Source organism: Mirounga leonina, unplaced genomic scaffold (assembly GCF_011800145.1).
Source record: "Mirounga leonina isolate KUSES-001 unplaced genomic scaffold, KU_Mleo_1.0 Mir_165, whole genome shotgun sequence".
Taxonomy (NCBI): Eukaryota; Metazoa; Chordata; class Mammalia; order Carnivora; family Phocidae; genus Mirounga; species Mirounga leonina.
The window spans coordinates 54,335,504-54,358,236 of NW_023270415.1; the positions used below are offsets into that span (position 1 = coordinate 54,335,504).

A 22,733-nucleotide genomic window follows, 5' to 3' on the forward strand; every position below is an offset into this window, starting at 1 on the left:
ATATTAACTACTTATGCTACGGCTTAATCCCTTTTATCTACCATATCCATTGTGGAATGCCACCATATCCATTAGTGGCAGCAAAATGAATGGGTAAACATTTGATTATATGTATGTGTAACCATTTAACAAAAAAAAGAAAGGCATGCATTGGAAAAGAGAAAACTATTACATACATCTCACATTTTGTTAGGCACATCATTATGTATGCTGAATGCCATAATTCCCATCAGAATACCAAGCACATAGTTAGGTTCTTAGTAGTAAATATTTGATAGAAAATTTGATAGGCTGAATGGAACCTAACTGAAGAACTGTGCAGGCTCTGAGCTGTAGCCTTCCTTAACTACAGAGCATCACAAAAATGGTGCCGATGATGCTCCCAGGAACTGTAATACAACAGCTAGTATTGATTGTTTGCCATGTGCCATTGATTACATCGCTGAATTTTCAAAACAGCCTTATGTCGTAGGTACCATTATTATTCCACTCTACAGATGAGAAAACAGTTTTAGAGAGGGGATTCACCCATTTTGAGGTTGAAAAAAATCCTACATTATGCTGGTTTGCAGAGATGGGCAGGAGAATTTATCGCAGACATATCGAGATGGGGAAATGGGGCCTTACGCTACCAGTTGGCTGAAAAACACTGGGAAAAGTGTCATCAACATTGTTTCCATGTCTCCAAAACCATGATCACAACAGAGTTCATCATGCCCCCTTATTTGTCTGTTGTTCCTTTGAAAGTTGGAAATTATATTTATAAAATATTGAGGCAATGACGAAGTCAGATGCAGACTAGTCACACAGTCCATTTCACATTCTAAAAGGGTGGTACCTTTTCACCATTTTGGGCAGTTAAAATTGAGGCATGACTAACAGTTGTCCTTTGCTGAATGGTCAGTCATAAGTATAGAAAAATAAGAGAAACTTACAATCTAGCATGATATTCTGTGCTCACTCTTATATGTGAATGAAACTGAATCTCTCTTATTCCACATAACACGTGTTGTGCTTTTTGTTTAGAGATGCCTGATGCTATCGACTGTGAATAGTCTAAAAATCTAAATTTCACACAATTTCAAAGCTATTGAACTACAGTTAGGCTTTCCATATGTATAGTCTTTCTTTGTTTCCACTAATTAATTTCAACACCACAGGCATTAATCATTTGCCCACCAGATGAAAATCGCTTTAAGATGACTCATATGTTTTACAACATTGCAAACCCAACCCGTATGTTCTTGGAATGTAGAGTAAAGAGGAAGTGTTAGATCAAATCAGTTAATAAAAAAAAAAGAACACTCTTCCACATCCCAATTCCATGAACATGAAGAGTTTCAGAATTTCTACTCGATGCCACGTGAGAAAAGTAAATTAAAACTGGTCAGAGATGTGCTCTGAATAATTTCCATGAACCGGCAGACATGAGCACATGAGCAAGCTCTCTCTTGATGATAAATACATCGCGTCTCGGCCTACACAGAGGCCCATTGCAACTCTGCACAGTGCCAATTAGCATTAATTGTGGTTGCGCTCATCTATTCCCATAGCACAGGACTGAGTAAAGGCCAGGCTTTGCATTTACAAACGCAGCACGCAACGCTCAGAGTTAGATGAGCATTCTAAAATGTAAAAGTCCACGGTCAATTTTTCTCGTTTTGGCTTTAAATTGCACAGACTCACAGGTGACAAGGGGTATTTAAAACAATAGATGTGTGTGTGTGTTTACAAAGTTTAGTTATAGACTTTGCATTCGGAATATCTGAGAGGCAGAGTTGAAAATGTGTTTTCAGTCTACATTTTTAGCCTGCCACAACTAACTTTACACCCGCATCCATACACAAAGAGCATACCCTCTGTGATTCGATAGAATTATTTACTTACTGTGACTAATGCTACTTACTTAGAAGGTTAGCTCCGTAGACTTTCATGGCAAACACTCCTCTGCAAACAGCCTCCCGCCACAGGCTGGGGTATGTCTTGTGCAGAAATACAGTGTGAGCAGCTCATCTCTCCACGGAGTACAGTCTCAGAGTGGGGTATCCATGGAGACAGAACCTCCTCCATGTGCAGGGCAAGGAAGTTACTCTGCTGGGCACCATAGCAACAGGAGGCAGAGGGATGCCTGGCCTATCAGGGAAGAGCCGAGGAGCTTCTCCCTGAGTGACTGCAGCATTTCAAATGAAACCATCGCCCTCATGAATGGACACAAAGCATTTAAAGAAATACCAAACTGTCAAATAGAAGGAAATGCCTACACAACAGTCAGGGCTAATCCTCTGACAATGTTGGAGCGAAACGCTTAGGCTTTCTACAATGGTAATATCCCAATGGGCAAGGAAGAAATTACAGCAAAACCCCACACATTCCTAAATTTAATGGCAAGCATGTGAAGCTCTGGAAAAAAAAAAAATGCTTGGTGTAGTCCATGAATTCCAGCTATTTAAATATGCAAGGCACTTCACAGTGCTGCCCGAGAGAGAAGAAGAGGAGAGATCTGTTGTTCTGAAGGGAGAAAAGGGAATCGAAGGACTCTCTGGGACAACCCTCAGCACAGTCCTTCCAAATGGGTTTGCTTAGAGTAAACACATTCATTAAGCTTCCACCAAAGCCCTCCATTATATAGAGGGCTTCTTACAAAAGAGGCATCTGTGATAAAACCAGACCAATGCAGAGGAGATGGTGAGTGGACATTCAAATGCCTTAATACGTGCTATATGTCAACTTTCCCCCATTTCTTATTTAATAGCAATGATGCCAGTGATCATTTATGGAGCACATACTGTATACCATGCAAACACCATCACTACAAATGCAGCTTCCTGCCAAATACTGACACTGGTTTTTGCAAAGATACATGATGTACATGTTTATCTCTGAAGCTGTGCTACTGGTAAAATTTCCCCACTTCTTATTTAATAGCAATGATGCCAGGGATCATTTATTGAACACGTACTGTCTACCAGGCAAACACCATCACTACAAACACAGTACTAACAATGATTTTTGCAAAGATACATGATGTGCACGTTGGCCTCCTATTGTGCGCAGTATGCATATGCTCTGCTATCTACCCCACATTTTATGATTCTCACAGTAACCTGCAAAAGCTAAGTATTAATTATTCCTCCATATTACAAAGAAAAAGAAAAGATATTTTCTTATGTTGCAAAAGAAACTCTTCTGCCCACTAACTTCTCTTCCCCCACAGCTCTGCAGGTGGCCTGGTCCACCCTATTCAGTGTCTAAATATAAGGTGATGTAACCCTCCTCCCACAATTACCTCTCAGAAAAGAAGAAACCCCATATATTAGAGTCTTTCCAAAGCCTCTTATTACAGAGCTCTTGCTCATAATTACCTTCTTGGAACAAAAAGTGCCATGTGAAAAAGACACATCAGTCAGAATTGACCTCAATCTGTGCTAGTTTGGGTTGTCTTTGGAGGTCAACTGATGGGATTGTTTAAAATGAAGGAGGCCAAGAAATGAAAAAAAACAGATTTTGTAACTCCTTGGACTCTTCCAGCCTTTAAAAGAACACTTGATATAGCAATATACTTGATGGATAAATTGTACCGGTCACAACAACCTGTATCCCTTGCTAACTGAACTCAAGAACCAAGTAGCTTCGGATAGTGAAGGATATTTATACAGATCCACAGGAAAATAGAAAAATCAGCTGTCCCCATGCTGTACAGTGGATGTTTTGACAACCTGCAGGTTATCCTCCAATGTCTACCTTCATTCTCCCCTTCTTCCGCCGTAACAGGTGCCTATTTGACTAAATGTCCTGGGATATAATTGCAAACGACTTCGTGTCCTGACCTTAAAATGACTGAGTGCCCCTTGGTCCCTTTCCCCCTTCCCACTGCCTGGTGGATGACAGCCGACCTGTCATAGCTGCCTACCAGCCGGGATCACCCAAATACCTAGGTTTTGTTTAGCAGGAGACAAACTTCTGTCTGGTTTTAACCTCTGTATTTTAGAGTCTTTTTTTTTTTTTACAGTAACTTAACTGATACCCTCACAATACTTGTAGGCTTAAGAAAATGTCCAATGAGAGCACCAGGCATGGATTCAAAATTGCTTCATATCAAACAAATTGGATGCAAGTGAAAATGATGTGCTCTAGAAAAGTCAGATGAGTTGAAAAGTAGCTCTATGGGTGAGAACAACTGAATAAAAAATTTTTGTATTAACCATGAATAAAAAAATCAATGTTTGTAGGGGCGCCTGGGTGGCTCAGTTGGTTAAACGTCCGACTCTTGATTTCAGCTCAGGTCCTGAACTCGGGGTCGTGAGACAGAGCCCCCCATTGGGCTCTGCACTCAGTGGGGAGTCTGCTTGGGATTCTCTCCTCTCCCTCTCCCTCTGCCCCTCCTCCCACCACTCCCAAGCTCTCTATCTCAAATAAATGATTCTTAAAAAAACAAATCAATGTCTCTAAATTAACAATATAGTATAAATAAGTACATTTAACTAAGATAACAAACTAAAAAACCCATCAGATACTATTTCATCCATATCGCCAAAGATTTACTCAAGCTAGCAAATGAAACAAAACTTTTTTATTATCATTAGGGAAATGGGGGGACATTATATTCGGTCATATACACTGTATCCCTATACTTTTCTCTGTCTCCGCTGCCTCCTTCTTAGGTTGGCCATCTAAATGCAGTGTACCTGCTTCCTGATAATCCAAGCTCCACAGAGTAGCCAGAAGGATCTCGAATATTTACCTTAAATTATGTCTCTCTTCTTAAAAACCCTCCAAAGGCTTTCCAGTACTCTAACAATACAGACCTCATCTGCTACTGCTCTTTACCTTCCCAGCTCACTGCCCTACCCACCCCTTACAACCCTCCCTAAACATGAAGGAATATGCTAAGTTCTCAGCTCAAATGTCATCGCCCCAGACACTCCCTTGCCTCATCCCCAGTCACTGTCTATATAGCATTATCTTGCTTTGCTTTTCATTATCTAAACTCATCTTGTTTGTCTGCTTGTGTATCAGCTCTCTCCCCATGTTAAAAGCAGACTCCATAAGAACAGGTATCTTGTCTGTTTCTTCCCTCTATCCTTAATGCCTAGAACAACGGCGTCAGCATAGAGTAAATGCTTAATAACTGTTAGTTGAATGAATGAATGAATGAATGAAAGAAAGAAAGCAAGAAAGCAAGCTAGTCAAGGTACAGCCAGGATTCAAACCTAGGTTTAACAGAAACCTCTTATATGTGATAAAGTGAGGGTTTCCTTCCTTTCCTTTACTTAGACTAGGGCACGGACATCACCTTTCCACAATGCCATAAACATTCTAGTCTGTGCATCTCCAAGTGTAAGCCCACTGCAGCCGTGTTCCTGAAGCGTTACCTCAGTTAACCATGACCTGCATCCTTGGCTGCTATCAGATACAAGCTTAGGGGGTAGAGAATGTTAATGCAGTGAATTACCCAAACGAACACACTATGTGGTTCAACACATAACTTTTTGTCAATAACCCTGCTGTAAACCAAAAGGCCACCCAACAAATTATACCAGCAAAGAAGACAGAGAGGTCAGGGTATTTACCACTCTGGCTCTTTTCCTGTCCGGGGCTTCATTCGTCTACCAAGCGCACAGCTGCTTCGTACACGGCCTCGGAATTTTCTCCCTCTGTGTTCTGGGCAACTCTACCCTCCCCTCGGCCCTTCAGGATATGGGAATGGCTCCAAGCTGTTGCCAGGGCCAAGCATTTCACCATGCCTTGTTGGATCCCCTTAATTATGCCCATTGCATGCAGACAGTCTCTTCGATAAACCCACCTCAATTAGTACAAAAAAAAAAGGTCCAATCTGAAGCATATGTCTGCATGATTTATAACTCTTGCTTTCCAAGTTTATGTATAAAATAAGTTTCTAGGTTTATTTCTCTTATGTTGGCAGTCGATAAATATGTTTCATGGTGGGTGTGTGGTCTGCTGGAACGTCTGCCGTTTATGGGAGACCAGTAATGCTTCGTTCTCAATACGTTAGAGCACTTAGTAAGCATTTGGCAGGCCCCCAAACCAGTGGCTAGAACACTGTACATGCAATAAATCCTACCAGACCCAGAATTTGGATGGCAGTCACCTGTGGGAAGAAGAGGATTATAATTCACTAATTCTTAGGGAAAAACCATTAATGGACCATTTGGCACCATTACATTGATTGGGTGCACCATGAAAAGCACAGATGGGAGAAAGGCACGGAGTAAATATGTAACCCTGCCTTAAAGGTAAACCCTTCAGTCCACTCATCACATTTAAGCTTTATTTTACTGGTCTGGTGTCTGTTGGGGAGAAGTGATAGATTGTACAATAGTCCACCACAAAATATTCTCTGCAATATCCTCGGTGAACATTCTTTCTCTCAGGGGGAAAGAAAGTTTCAGAGACCCATTTCAGTTTAAACACAAAAGCTCTTGTTTAAATTGACAAAGTCTAATGATCTCTGCTTAGGAAACTATTCATGATATGCAGGGTAGCACAATAAACATCTTGACAAGTAGGAAAGGACTAGTGTATGATTAAGTGGAGAATACTGAAGACCTTAACATTCCTCTGATGTTCATATCCTCAGAGTTTATTGATCTGCCCCGAAACAGTCTTATGTGTTCAATTCTGTGGACTTTATTGAAGTTACATTGAGGTTCATTGATTTTGTTATCAGCAACAGCCAGCATAATCTACATATGGGCTATATCAGCTAATTTATGAAAATTAGTCAGATTTTTTAGGGCTCTACAGACATTAAAGAAAAATAATTTCTGTCTTATTCAACACATCTTTCTCAATTGTCACGCTCCCTTATTGTAATTAAAATTATTCCTTTGAAGGTGGACTTTACAACCAGTGCAATGGTTAAGAGTTAGTAGCAAGACTGCCCTGTTTATTTTTTTATTTTTTTAAAGATTTTATTTATTTATTTGAGAGAGAGAGAATGAGAGACAGAGAGCATGAGAGGGAGGAGGGTCAGAGGGAGAAGCAGACTCCCCGCCGAGCAGGGAGCCCGATGCGGGACTCGATCCCGGGACTCCAGGATCATGACCCGAGCCGCGGGCAGTTGCCCAACTAACTGAGCCACCCAGGCGCCCAAGGCTGCCCTGTTTAAAATCTGCTTACAAGCTGTGCCACCTTGGATAAGTTACTTAACTTCTTTGTGCCTGAGGTTCTCCATCTGTAACACAGGGGACAAGGGTATCCTTTTCTCCCATGGATGTTAGGATTAAAGAGTAACATGCTTGGACTTTTGCTGGGGACCGTCAGCACTCCATAAATGTTTGCTAAAAAAATTTTTTTAAAAAAAGATTTTATTTTTTTAAATAATCTCTATACCCAACGTAGGGCTTGAACTCACAATCCTAAGATCAGTCATGCTCTACCGCGTGAGCCATCCAGGCACCTCTAGCTAAAAAATTTTTAAATCCAATTTCAGAGTTATTTAAGCCCCACAATTACATCCAATATACCCTTCCAGATATTTGCATAAGGTTTTCAGCATCGAAAATAGATTACAGCCTTTATTTGAGGCTGGGCTGTACTGCTGCAAGACCTTTGATTGTAACTATAAGCTGTTAGAAAAATAACACCTTGCCAAGAAGGCTGGAAGTTTCCATAGAACCAAAATCTTTTAGCACTAAAATTTTAATTTTTTCCACTCTATGAAAATATTTCTAAAATGCTTAAGACATTTTTCTGCCCTCAGACACATTGTTTTCTGCCGGCTCCACCATCACAATGACTCAGTCTGTTTCTAGAACATGAAATACTGCACAAAGTGCTACCAAGCACTTAAACGCTTCAGAGGCCGCTGTGCTTTTTGGCGGTCTTTTGTGTGCTCTTTCATATTTTCCCATCTCTTCATTGTCAAGGCATCAGCCGTCACTTCATACTTTCGTCAGTGCCCTCCTGGAGCAATCACTGCTCCCATTTTGTGTGGATTAGGAGCCCAGGACATGCTGGAATACAGTTTCAAATAAACACAGGTTCTGTATGAGAGTTTTAAAGGGCTTCCTTGTAAAGAAAGTGCACGGAATTTGTGATGTATATTTTAGGAGCTACAAATGACCACTACGAACATTTACTGAGGAATTATTCTGAGGTGGGTCTAACAATGGGTACTTTACATTCGTTAGTTTATTTGATCTTCGAAACAACCCATTTTACAGACGCTGCATACGAGGTTTCGGGAAGATATAACAAGCAGTTGAAGAACACATGGTTATAAAGTGATGGCATGAAGATTTGAACCTTGTATGTTCACGGTTCAAGGTACAACACACCGGAGTCTGGTGGTTCTGACACACACTTCTTCCCCCAAGGACAAGCCAAGCTGAGTAACCTGGGGAAGAAGCTGTGCATGTCTCCGCTCTCAACTCCCCTCTAGATAGCTCAGGTTATTTTAAGAATGGTTTCTCACAGGTAAGTTGTCTAGCTCTCTTTAATTTCACACGACTAACTTTGAAGTGAAAGCAAGTTCGTGATAAGCACAAGAACATCTGCAGTTATCCGCTGTGTGAGAAAGAGCCTCTCTCTACAACGGGAACCCATGTTGATTAATCGCTAACCTGGTCGGTGCCTTCTGAGTTTTCCAGCATGTGCCTTTGAATGTGGGAAATAGTCTTTTTAAAGTAACCAGGCCTCTGTTATTGTTGTGAGGTTATTACAGTTCACCTGGCCAGGTCTCCAATTCCCTTAACCCGGTGGGGTTATGACAAGGGAGTATTACCTTAGTTTGAATGCTGATGGCACACAGTGACATCTTTCAAATGCAGATTTCAACATTTCAGTTTCTAAAAGGGGATTTCTTTTAAATTATAGTGACCCTAACCATTTGCTCTTTATCTTTCTCCTCGATCAGCTGGTGTTTTTTTTCCTCCTTTTCTTGTCTTCTGATGATTTGTTTAAGTCATGTAATTGTTTCCCCAGCTCCCCCTCAAGCCTTGTGGAGAAAGGATTTAGTTTTTCTTTCTGTAAAATGATGCCACCAGGTCTTTTTCTTCCTTGGACTAAGCTACACCAAGTGGTAAACCCACATTAAAGGAGGCCCAGGAATGTCATTTAATGTACTGGTGCAGTAATGCGGTCAGGCCTTGCGGTTCTGGGTGGAAATGTCAGGAAGACTGCAGACCAAACCTGAGAGGAGCACCTGGGAGCAGGATTGTTTCCACTGCGGAGTCCTCAGAGCTCCCAGACGGAATGCCTTCATTCCTTTCCTTCTGATAGGCACCATAGGCCAAATTTATCACACGGTATTCTGCTTCAGTTATAAGCTCCCTAAACGCAGGGCTGACACTGAGGTCTTCTTTGCCCTGTCTCTCCGACGCTCTTCCCATGCCAAACACAATTCCTTGTATATGGTGTACACTGTATTTCTCATTTAAGTATTTACTGGACACCGACTTTATGACAGGCACCGTATTAGGCTCTGGAGATTCTGTCTTGAGTGTTCCCTGAATTGACTGGTAGATAAAAGGAAACCATGAAAATGCAAAGCCATTATCCAGCTGGACCGTAGGGATGTTTTCTTCTGCTCTTTGGTGGCAATTTTTAATTGAATCTGCATAGGCATTAAGTGATGGAAGCCAAAGTGACAGAAGGTTCACCACCTCCGAGAAGCTCCTGAACAAGCCCTGCCTGAGGCCCTGCCTGAGGAAGGAAGATCTGGCATGCTGTGTGCACACGGTGCCCAGTTGGCAAGGTGCAGGCTTGCTCAGCCCACCTTCCTAAGCTTTTCCCAGCATCCTGTGACAGATCTCCCTTCTCCTTCTGCATCAGATGCTCAGTGAGCATCTTAGCTCTTTATCTGAATGACTAAAGGGGCATTTCAAGAACTCCTTTTTGAGGTGAAGAGCAGTTTTCCAGAATCTAGAACAACAGACCTAAAATTAAATGGGCTTGGGTTATTTAACGTTAAAGAGGCCCAGAACATCCGTATGAGAGACACTAATTACTTGCTATTTTAATAAACTGGTATTGGTTCTAATGAGTTGATTTATTTTAAAAAAGTAGAGCACACACGGAGAGCTGAGGATGGTTTGGCCTGAGGGGAGCCGGTCACTTGGGGCTGGGGAGGAGGGAGAACATTTTAAACTGAGAGCATTATCTTCTTGTGGTTTAACAGATGATGTCTCTGCATTTTATAAATTGTGGAGTCATCCAGGGGCCTCGTTTCCAGGATTTCCTCTCTTCATATTTATGAGACTGACAGGTCTATTCTGCTGAAAGTTCAGAGAACTATATGTCACGGTACAGATTTTTCTACAAAGAGCTTACTGTACAGAACTGGGTCCCCCTCAAAAGCTCAAGCAACTTTTTCATTGATGACATTAGGAATTTTAGGCAACTAAGAAAGAAGCTTTAGGGATCCCTTCGACCTTGATTAAATGAAAATAAAAACACCACGTGGGAAGGGCTGCTGAGGTGATATGTATGCTTATGAGCAAGGAAATCAGAATTCTGGTGACAAAAGCTGGTGTATGACAAAAGTGATGTTTCAGGTTCTGCCTCTGGGCAAAGAGTCATTAAGTTAGGATTCATAATTTCTAAGAAAGGAGGTCCAAGAAACCTCAGAAATAGTGATATTTTGTGTGTATGGGTATTTTTCCGGAGCATGGGTTCATGGCCTTCATGATTCTCAAAGGATCCATGAATTAAAACAACACAAAGAACTGTTCTTGTTTTCTCTCATTTGTCCATTCGTCCTTCCTTCTTTCTTCCTTCTTTCCTCCCTCCCTTCATTTTTTTTCTTTTTTTGTCTACATTTTCTTCAGGATGACCTAAGGCCTTAAACATGCTCAGCAAGACAAGTGGCTGATCCTTAGCAAGTTGAGTACCTACTGTAGGATTAAGGACTTGCTCAGTGTGAATATTCTGCACACACACATAGGGTTTTAAGTCTTATGTTAACATTTGATTATTCCTCTTATGATTATTGAAACAAGGAAGGGCAATGATAATCTTAACTTCCATTTAATCTTAGTTTGTTCTTGCTGCACCATACCTGTCTCCTGTGTCCCTGTTTCCTTTGTATTGTCACCACTGTAAAATGTTTTTGGAATAAGGTGGGAGGTGGGGGGTGGGAAACCAAAATGAAATAATTTTAAGTTGCATTCAAACCCTACAATACCTGCACAGTGAAGTCACTCTTTCTTTGCAATTCATGAAGCTGGCATTCTTTCTTGCACCATTTTGTCTTTTCAATCTCATAACCTACCTTTGCTGTCGAGCTGCCACAATGCACCGGACTCTGTGTGGCAGGAATAGAAAGAGGATGACAAGGCTCCTGCTCTTAAACTTACATCCCATATGTTAGAGAAACAGACTCTACTGGTGAGTACTCTCAGGTTAAAAGAAAACTGAGAAGATTTTTCCAAAGAACATGTACAAATGGCCCATAAGCACACGAAAAGATGCTCATTGTCATCAGCCATCGAGGAAATGTAAATCAAGACACTATGAAATACCACTTCACACTCACAAGAATAAGTATAATAAAAAAGACAGTAACAGCCGTCAACAAGGATGTGGAGAAAGTGGAACCCTCATACGTTGCTGGTGGGAATGTAAAATGGTGCAGTCATTTTGGAAAAGTCTGGCAGTTCCTCAAAGAGTTCAACGTGGTTACCATATGACTCAGCAATCTCTTTCCTAGGCATATACCCAAGAGAACTGAAAGCATATTCACAAAAAACTTTTCCATGGATGCTCATAGCATCATTATTCATAAGAGCCAAGAAGCAGAAACAACACAAATGTCCATCATCTCTGAATGGATAAACAAAATGGGGGGTATAACCACACCAAGACAAGATGTTAATAAAGAAAAAGTGGAGGTGGCAGTGGCAGAGAGGTACGTGAGAACTCTCTGTACTCTCCATTGTTTTCATGTAAACATAAAATTGCTCAAAAAAAAAAAAAAGTCCATTTTAATGTGTGGTACAGCCATACAATGGAATAATATGGAGCCATAAAAATGAATGAAATTCTAATCCATGCTACACTGATGAACTCTGAAAACGTTATGCTAAGTGAAAGAAGCCAAATACGAAAGGCCACATACAGTACGATTCCATGTTTATGGGATGTCCAGAATGGACAGGTCCACAGAGACAGAGCAGGTTAGTGGTTGCCAGGGGCTGGGAGGAAGGGAGAGTGGAGAGGGGCTAATGGGCAAGGGGGCTTCTTTGGTGGGATGATAAAAGTGTTCTGAAATTAGATTTTTTGAATAAACTACTTTTTCAAAACTATAATTTTGAATATACTACAAACCAGTGAATTGTATACTTTAAAAGGGTAAATTTTATGGTATGTGAATTGTATCTCAATTTAAAAAAGAACCACTGAGCTGAAGGAGGGAGGGAGGCAGTTCTCGTTCTTATGTACACAAGGTAATGGTTTATTTGTTGGCTCTAATCACATGACATTCTTTAACTCACTGTCTCTGTCTTAGGTATTGAAGGTATCCAACACCCTTTTTACAATAACCATCTTTCTCTTTTATATGCTGTCTTCCCCACTGTGTATCATTCCCTTTCTTTTTCATATTATTTCAAAGCAAAGGACTGTTCACAAATTCATCATGACTACCATTTATCAGGAGCCTAGGAAAGAGGAGATTTCCTTCTCACACAGTTTAAGTTTTACTCTGACACTAGTCAACATTATCTTTGGTTGACCAAAAGCAAGATGAAGAATAATCTATTAAGATATGCTGTGCAAATCAATTATTCAGGAAAAACAAAAGCAGACAGAGATGGAAGAGGACATAGGACCAAGCCTTGGCCCCACTGAAAAAAAACATCTATAGCTCCTTGCACAATGATACCATCACCAAAAAAATGAGAAGACAAACGTAAGGAATGAAGACTCATGCAAGTCATTAATCTGTCTTTTCAGGCTCATAAATATGTACAGCATTAACTGTGGGTGTTGAAGAAAATAATGCAATATATAGGCTGTCTCTCAATGTTAACACTCAAGGCCTTTTACTTAGAAGTTATAACTTTAGTTTTATTAAAACTATACTTGTTCATATACTGCACATATTTCTGGGATATAACATATTTATTTATATATTGCAAATTCTGAGAATTGACCTTTTCTGGCGTTCATGGTATCTTATGCAATAAAAATCTCCATTTCGTCTTATATTTTGTAACTGTCGAACATCTATATGTATACATATAACATCATACTCATATTTAATTCTTTAAAAGCAAATAAAGTCACTAGGTTAGTCAGTCTGCTCACCTACAGATTCCCATCAAGATAACTTGTTCTTTTCATAAACTGTGGGCACTTTAGACGGTACCAAGTAATTTCTTAGTAAAATTTATGCTAGAATTACATAGTTTAAATGTCTGTTAGACCATCCACTTTACATGTCTCCAACTTTGCTCCTTTTTCTATGCCTCTATAACGCACACACATCCCTATATTTATTCAATTATTAACCATCAGTACAGAAAACATTCCACTCTCTGCCCTACCTCCCTAAAAAAAGGGAGATGTTTCTGGGTACTGCAACAGCATCAGTACTGTATTTCCCTGTCCTGATACACAGGTGTTTCATTTCAAATGTGAAATCACTCCAGTCCTACTGTTCTGAGAAAAGCATGCAGAGTAAGTGCATTTACCTGGCTTTACAAGGCCTGACTTTGGTTCCTTCTTATATCGAGATGACTGGACGCTTCCTTCACCAACCATTCCAACTGTGCATTTCTTTCTGGAAAAGTCTTCATCACTTCCAGGGCAAAAGCCAACAGGGCTGTTTCCAGTATCAGAGGGCGTCTTTACGGGAGACACCGACTGGCTGCTAGGACAGCCCGTGTCATCTGGAAGACAGGAATCAGCAAGTGTTTAATGAGGAGGAGGAAATCAATGATGGCAAAGAGAAGCCATGCAACACATGTACTCACACAAACGTACTCCGCTTATGAGGACCTGGGTGGACGCCTGCGGATGCCTCGCCTTTTATTTTCCATATTTTGGCCAATTTTGTTAACAAAGAAAATAACAGTTATCATAAAATATATCTTAAAGCAAAACCTTCTAAGCTTTTTGGACCACAAATATTTCTATAACTTTCATGTCAACACTTAAAGGTTTGTCTGTTTTAACACTTTAGGTAGTATATTTTTGGGTCAAAATTGTCCATAGATTTTTTGATGCAGTTAGTAATAAAGAGTTCACCACAGCAACCCAAGGGCATTACTGTGAACTCTTCAGAGTTGTTTGTGTTAGGAAAAAAAGTTACTTGGATATTATTGACCACACCCAGTTTTTGATCACTTGGCCCATCAACTGGTTAACAAAGTTTAATAGATAAGAGATCTGGCTTTTGGAGTTCAAAGGAGCAGGAAAAAAGGTGGGGTTTTTTTTTTTGTTTTTTTTTTTTTGAAGTATCCTGTTTTATTAGCATACATACCCACACCAAAATATATCAATCCAGTATCTTGCTGTCTGGGATAAACTGGTAAAATGAAAATGATATTCAAATTGAAATATCCCCTTAGTTTTCAAGTTATAGGTTATTACTATGATCATTATTATAAGCTAATATGCATGATAGGAAGTGACCTGAGTAGATGCTTATGAGGCAAACAGGAAAGTCATACTGCTGACTCCTATAAATGCTTTTCATATTTATTAAATATTCATGATGGTTGGTTAATTCATTTATACTTTGATGAGAATTGTATGGGAATTTAAAGTATGTCTCCTCCAAACAGTCGATTAGTGGTAAATATTCATTACTAAATAATTCTTTATTATACAGAAATATTTTGATGGCAGAGCTACTTTAGTAACTCATTAGACAAAAAAAAAGAGTTTAGTACTAATACCTTTTGGACTATTACACTTTTATGAATATTAAAGGAACAAAAATAATTTGCCATCTGTGAAAGGCTCTCTTCAACTCCACAGCTTTAATAAAGACAGAAACAGAACTAGGCATGAATAAAATATACTGGTTGCCTGAATAAAGATGACTAGAATCCATCTAAAAAAATCAAGCCTTCATTTTTGGCTTTCATTTCAGATTTTATTATGAAATAGCCCCAGTTTCTGGAACAAAGTGAACTTGGCACTGGTAAAATGATTCATTTCTCTGAATATTCTTCTTCTTCTTCTTTTTTTTTTTTTGCCTCTTGGACATATTAGTATCCACAGGACCTCACTGGTACATTTCTGGAAGCAAGCAGTTTTTAGTGCCCTGCTCATGCCTTCTGCCTTTGCTGCTCACTTAGAGTCCCCTGTTCTTACCAAACTCTGGAAGAAACTCTGGCCGTGAAGGAGGGGGTTGAGAGCCCCTCCTGGTGGTTACTGCTCAGCTCTTTCATCGCTTATTGTCCCTGCCTTTCTGTGACATTTCCTTGTCCCATGCTGCAACCCTAAGAAAGCCCAGCTCCCCTCTAAAGGGGCAAAGCTGCTAATTACTCAGACAGATTCCAGCACTCTTACAAGGCTCAGCAGGCCTGCACATCGCCTCAGAAGGGGCTCCTTCTTGATTCCGATCCCCAAGCAGATAAACCCAGGCAAATGCAGTCTAATCATTTGAAATTACCCACTGCCTTTAGAATTATTTCCTTATGAGTCACTTCCATAAATTACCTCTTTTGAAAGAGAAATGGTCCAAATAAATAAAAGTCTGTGCTTCAGAGTCTCTAACCTAAAAAGCAATTTTTCTTGAAAACACTCAGACTCAAGGGGACAAAATCAAACAATTTCCAGTATTGAGAAACACTGTCAAGATTATAATTTAACTAAATAGAAAGCAAATGTGCTTTGTTGGTTCTACTATCATTTTGCCAGAGTTAAATGAGAAGGAATATCTATAAGCCAAGTTTTCAGTACTAATAATGTCAAGAATTAAGTGCTAGGGTCTGGTTAAAAATTAGGACCCAGAATTACTTAGAATAGTGGCAGTTTAGGGAAGGTAGCAGAAATTTTTTTTTTTTTACCTGAAATGTGTGTTTCACAAGTCATCAATATTTACAGCTAGTATCTCCAGGGGAAGGGATTGAGAAGATGAAGACCTAAATAAATCTTTAACTTTTGGTACCTTGCACAGCATCTGAATCACTACATAAACTGGTATTCCCCCAACATCTCTTAACTGTCTAGTATCATGCTTCATATTGAGGGAGAAACAATGGGAAAACAGACATAATCTTTCATTGGTTAAACTAAGTCTTGGCATTGACCCAGCCCCCAGGCATTATACCCAGCCCCCATACAGATGGAGCTTATAAATAAGCCAAAGGAGTTGGGTAAATATCACTTACAACGCAAACCAGCAAGCCTCTTAAAGCAAATCCATACTCAAGAAAATCGGTGAGTTATCAGAGAAGTTTGGGGTATTCAACTTATTTCGTCTGATGAGATCAACACTAACAAAGGTATCTAGTTTGGAAAGGAAAGGGCATTGATTTTCCTACTAGAGAGAACAAACTTTAACTTATGCAAAGTAAGACCCGAGCAAAGGCAACAAAGGTTCATGGACCAGGGAGTCATCTGGTAGCCTGTGACACCTGAGGTATTTTCCTCCGTGCAGCACTGAAAAAGTGGTCATTTTTCCAGCAAGTCTTGTTTAAGGCTTCTTTCCCCCTTTCCCTCCCCTTCCCTTCTCTTCTCCTCCTCCTTTTCAACTTCATGGTCACAGCTGGAAGCAAACTGCTAATCCAGATGAAAGTAATACTCCTCCCCAAAATTCTATGTAAAATATGTTTCCTTCACATTTACTCTAAGATTCTAAGAAGACTAAAGCCAAGTTGATGCTCCTTGGTTACTCATGTCTAATCTTACTATGTGCCAAACTACATGCGGATCAAGCACATATTAAACAGATTTATTGGGGCGCCTGGATGGCTTAGTCGGTTAAGTGTCTGCCTCCCGCTCAGGTCATGTTCCCAAGGGTCCTGGGATCGAGCCCCGCATCGGGCTCCCTGCTCAGCGGGAAGCCTGCCTCTCCCTCTCCTTCTGCCTGAAGCTCCCCCTGCTTGCTTTTTCTCTCTCTGTCAAATAAAATCTTTAAAAAAACAAAAACAAAAACAGATTTATTTATTAAACCCACTTCGGCTAAACCCTTTGGGTATGCCTTCTGTTTCCTGTCGCTACTAGCTGAATTTGTCCTGTGGGATCCATAGATTTATAACTACAATATTTATAATTATGGCTTTTATGATGTTAGTATAAAGAAATTATCAATTACAAAAAAATCTAATAGGACACCATGAGGAAACTATTTCAGGGCAGGAAATGACAAAAATCCTGAATGATCTACCCAAAAAGTGTGGAGTGTTTCAAATTTCCAGAAAAATGCCTGAGAAAAACATGAACATTTCAGCCTGGTTTTGGCAGAGGGAAGTTTTGCTGCAAGGCTTTAGGAAGAGCATGTGAAGACCGTCAGTCCCTGGAGAGGGAGGAGTTTTTCTTTTAAAATACACACACACACACACACACACACACCCTCCTTCAGTGCTTACATAATTGAGCTTTTACACTTCTTCACTATTCATGGTCAGTATAACTTCATTAAAAAAAAACATAAAACAGGGGTGCCTGGGTGGCTCAGTCGGCTAAGCATCTACCTTAGGTTCTGGTCAGGATCTTGAGGCCCTGCTCAGCGGGGAGTCCACTTCTCCCTCTCCCTCTGCCCCTCCCCCTGCTTGTGATCTCTATCTCTCTCTCTTTCTCTCAAATAAATAAAAAAATTTTTAAAAAATAAATAAATAAATAAAATAAAAAAGGACCACGTTTCATGTTTTATACATTGTGATCCATCTGAAAATATAGGATAACTTCCTTCTGGGGTCAATAATTTTAAATCCCACTTCAATGGGCCCAGGATGGTCCCTGGTGGAACACGAGTAAAACTGACCCTTATTAAGGCTATTTTTGATCACCATCTATAGGGAAGGAGACTAATTTACATTTCCTCCTTGATTTACACCAAGGAATAGGTTATTTTGTTCTTGTTGTTCATTTGCTTTGAATCTGTCAACACACAGGATGAAGGATACAGAAAGAATATCACAGATCCAGGAAGTCTCAGAAGTTGTGGCCCATCTCAAGTGCTGTAAGAAATGTACCTACTAAATAGTTTCCAAATTGTTGTTAAGGAATAAAATGGTTAAGATCTATAAGGACAGATGAGAGAAATAGGCATCTATTATAATTTTGTAGCCTGGAGGTGGTTAAAAAAATGTTTTTTAATCTATTTTTCCTCTCTCTTTACATTACAAGCTCTTTGAGAATATGGGATATAGTTAATAACTGGACAATTACTCTACTTACAATTCTGAAAAAAGGTAAGTATCTTTTAAAATAATTTGTATCTTATTTTAAATGCACTAAAGAAACTTGCTAAATTAAAGGAAATCTGTTGGGGTTGTTAAAATTTTAACTTAATCTTTGTGATATTATCAGAGTAATAATTCTTAACGCAGAGGATCTAGATAGAGTGCAAAAGAGTATAAAGAAGGAAAGAGAAAATAAAAGGATAACAGTTTCCTAAAACTGTGGTAACCCAGAAAAAATATTGAACAATCTGGCCTATGTCTTATTGAATTTTTAATTATGCATATGGTTTACTTCCTCACTTGCTTTTTGCTTTGCTTCAACATATAGTATATTCAGTTTCATTACTCTGTTACTGAGCACTTTCCTGTGGAACTTGTTAGGCTATAAAGAAAGAAGCTATTAAAGACTGACAGGAGCCAACACAAAAGGGCCCACATTGGCCAAAGATGGAATAATTTGAGCATCAGAGAAAACAAACAATTAATGCAACTGACTGATAACCACTGGATATACAAAAAAAAAAAAAAAATCTGTGAGCCATGGTCATACAAAAAAGTAAAACTAAAGAGGGAAAGAAAGACCCTTTCCACCTAAAAGAATCCCAAAGCACTGGAGATCATTGGCAGTGGCCCAGGGACCAATTCTTTGTATTGAAATTTGGCAATTAAAAGGAAAGAAAGAACTAGCATAAGTCCTGATTGAAAAACCATTCCTACACAAACTATATTTCCGTATAACTGAAATCCCTCATTGATGTTACAAAGTTCTTCCTTACAGAAGCATCTGGTTAATGAAAATAGATGGAATAATAGAAACAGGAAGTTACTATTTTGTTATTATTTCTAATGAAATAATTGATTTAGAGAACCACATAATGGGTGAAACCATTAGACAATAGTCTGATAGAGAATTTACAGTGAAGGGATCAGGCCTTACACATCTGCACCCATTCTCAGCATCACCAATGGTGGGATAACAAACATTATGTACCTTCTGAGGGGATGCCAGATGAAACACACAGCATTACCCATGAAGTATTCTTGCCATAAAAATTTCCCCTGCATCTAACCAAGCTTTAAAGACAATGTCCACCTTCTAAAATATATAGAGAATAGAGAGTAATGAGTCAAATCAGGGGCTGGCAAGCTGCAACCTGCAGGAAAATTCTGCTTGCTGCCCACTTTTGTAAATAGAATGTTATTGGAACACAGCCATGCTGAATCCTTTAGATATTGTCCACTGTGGCTATCAAGTTACAATGGCAGAGTTGAATAATTGTGACACAGATCATCGGCTAGCAAAGTCGTAAATATTTACTATTTTGTTCTTTACCGAAAAAGTTTCTTGGCCTCTGGGTTAAATGCTATGAGGAAGCAAATGGACACCTTCAAGACAACTGGGGTTATTTCCATGTTCTCTATCATAACAAGGAATTATGTTAATTGTGTAGTAATGAAAATGGCACTATGATTGTGTAAGAAAATGTCCAGTTTTTAAAGAAATGCAGGCTGAGGTGTGTACGTAGACATGAAATGACATGATGTCTGGAGATGTGCTTTTTTAAAATGCTTCAGCAAAGTAAAAAAATAAAAAAGGAATAGATGTAGCAAATATGATGATATCTGTCATTACTTAATCTGGACAAAGTAGATAAGCAGTATATGGGAATTCACTGTAATATTCTGTTTTTGAGTATGTCTTAAAAAGATTCAAAATGTTTTATTTAATTTCTCAAAAAACATTTTAATGAGTAATTTTGAAAATAGATTATAAACATATCACTTAAAAATCAGTTCCATCTTGTAGCATTTCTTAGGTTGTTTCCAATTTTGTCACTATTATTGAAATTGTTTTAATAACATATTTTAAAAATAAATCTTTAGGTGCCTGGGTGGCTCAGTCAGTTAATTGATTTCAGTGCAGGTCATGATCTCAGTGTCATAAGATCGAGCCCCGGGCGCCTGGGTGGCTCAGTTGGTTAAGCGACTGCCTTCGGCTCAGGTCATGATCCTGGAGTCCCTGGATCGAGTCCCGCATCGGGCTCCCTGCTCGGCAGGGAGTCTGCTTCTCCCTCTCCCACTCCCCCTGCTTGTGTTCCCTCTCTCGCTGTGTCTTTCTCTGTCAAATAAATAAATAAAATCTTAAAAAAAAAAAAAAAAAGATCGAGCCCCACGTTGGTGTGAAGCCTGCTTCACAGCCTGCTTAAGATTCTCTCTCTCCCTTTCCCGCTACACCCCCCCCGCCCCCGCTTACATGCATGCGAGTTCTCTCTCTCAAAAAATAAAAATAAAAAATAAAAAAACAAATCTTTGGTCAAATTTTTTATTATCTCATGGAATGTATATCAAAGTGGAATTACTAAGCCTTCAAAGAAGTTTGAGACAACTTAAATTCTTATTATTGAATGAGAGTATCCCACTCAGAAAAGTCCTGCCAATATTGAATACTATTTGTTGGTGTTTTTGCCAACTTAATAATGAAAAATATATTTTTGATGTTTTAGTTTGCACATATTTAAGTATTAGTGAGGCTTAATGTCTTTCATAGGTTTGCTGGCCTTTTTTGCTTATTCTATGAATTGTTAGTTTGACAATTTTTCTACTAAGATATCTTATAGATAGATAAGAAATCCTTATATATGAAAAGCATTATATTTCACTGAGGTTGTTTTTTAATTTATAATGTTTTGACTTTTTTATGTTTTTTTATGTTTTGACATTTAAACCTTTTTCTATTTCTAGTTGTCAAATCTCTCCATATTTTCCTTTATGATTTCTTCCAATGTTTTAATACTTAGAATATCCTTCACTCTAAAATCAATTAAATATTTACTTACACTTTCTTCTAGATATTTATAGTTTCACTCTTCATATAAATTTAATCCATCTCAGGCGCCTGGGTGGCTCAAATGGTTAAGTAGCTGCCTTCCGCTCAGGTCATGATCTCCAGGTCCTGGGATCGAGCCCCTCATCAGGCTCCCAGCTCAGCAGAGAGCCTGCTTCTCCCTCTCCCTCTGCCTGCTGCTCCCTCTGCTTGTGCTCTCTCTCTCTCTGTCTCTGTCTCTCTCGCAAATGAATAAATAAATACAATCTAAATAAATAAATAAATTTAATCCATCTGGAATTCATTTTAAAATGCAGTGTGAGGTTAAATACTAACTTTATTATTTTTTTTAATTTTAAGAAATCTATTCTTTCCACATTACTTTGCAATGTTTTGATAAAATTTTGAAAGCAATGAATAGTTTTTGCAAAGTGAATATATATATGCTTTTGTGTATATATACATTAAAAATCCACATTTTAAAATATTAAGGTTGGGGGCGCCTGGGTGGCTCAGATGGTTAAGCGTCTGCCTTCGGCTCGGGTCATGATCCTGGAGTCCCGGGATCGAGTCCCGCATCGGGCTCCCTGCTCGGCGGGGAGTCTGCTTCTCCTCCCTCTGACCCTCCTCCCTCTCCTGCTCTCTGTCTCTCGTTCTCTCTCTCTCAAATAAATAAATAAAATCTTTAAAATATTAAGGTTGCCCAAAGTGTGTGTGTGTGCGTGTGCGTATTACATAATTTCCTTATACTTAAGTGCCTACCAACCAGTGTCATCAAACTTTTGGTGGCAATTATGATGACCAAGTCTCCACTTCAACATCCTTGCACCAATTACATACAAGAATAAAACACGAGGTTCTAAAGATTACAAATACAATATTTCTTCAAAGTCCAAGAAACATTTCTAAAATTTCTGGTTCATTTTTGAATTTAGATCTCAGAGCTCATTTGTTTTCCAAAATGCTGAACTAAACAATTCCAGAAGATGTACTTAAAAATAACATCATGCAGAAGAAAACGTGGTTTTGTGCCATAATGTCTTGAAACATTCAGTTATGGTTTGATGCTGTTCAGTGTTCAGTTGCATAATTTGGAGGACAAAATCATTGCTATTCTAAGGAAACATTACTTTAAACTATAGGGAAATCTAGTTGATTCTCATGAATGACCAAAGCATATACAGACTACTTATTCAACCATTCAACAAATATTTATTATCTACTATGTGCCAAACACTGGTTTGAGAGTGGTGTTCGTATTCTTTCTGCTCCAGATACTGACATGTCTCAAGACAGTCTGATAGAGACATAAAATGTCACAGCTTAAACTCATGGCTAATCTGAATCCTGTGAAATTCTTACCACAAGCCATTCAAATGCACTGAAAGGATGTAGGTAAAATAGAAAAGTGATGTTTATTAGTAGCTATCGTTTAACACTAATTTTTATTTTTATTTTTTTAAATTTTTAAAAAATTTTATTTTAAAGATGTTATTTATTTATTTGAGAGAGAGGGAGAGAAACAGCATGAGAGGGGAGAAGGTCAGAGGGAGAAGCAGGCTCCCCACTGAGCTGGGAGCCCCAGG

The 22,733-nt window shown here is 39.1% G+C and overlaps 1 protein-coding gene across 4 annotated transcripts in view; it reads right to left on the reverse strand.

Annotated features, from left to right (window-relative positions):
- SYBU (syntabulin) overlaps window positions 1-22,733 on the reverse strand; it is a 114,260-nt gene that overhangs the window by 33,545 nt on the left and 57,982 nt on the right. For all 4 annotated transcript variants that reach the window (XM_035011774.1, XM_035011776.1, XM_035011772.1 and 1 more), the window contains one exon: window positions 13,656-13,853. In XM_035011774.1, coding sequence (XP_034867665.1) covers window positions 13,656-13,853 — 198 coding nt within the window. The remainder of the gene's footprint in view (window positions 1-13,655; window positions 13,854-22,733) is intronic.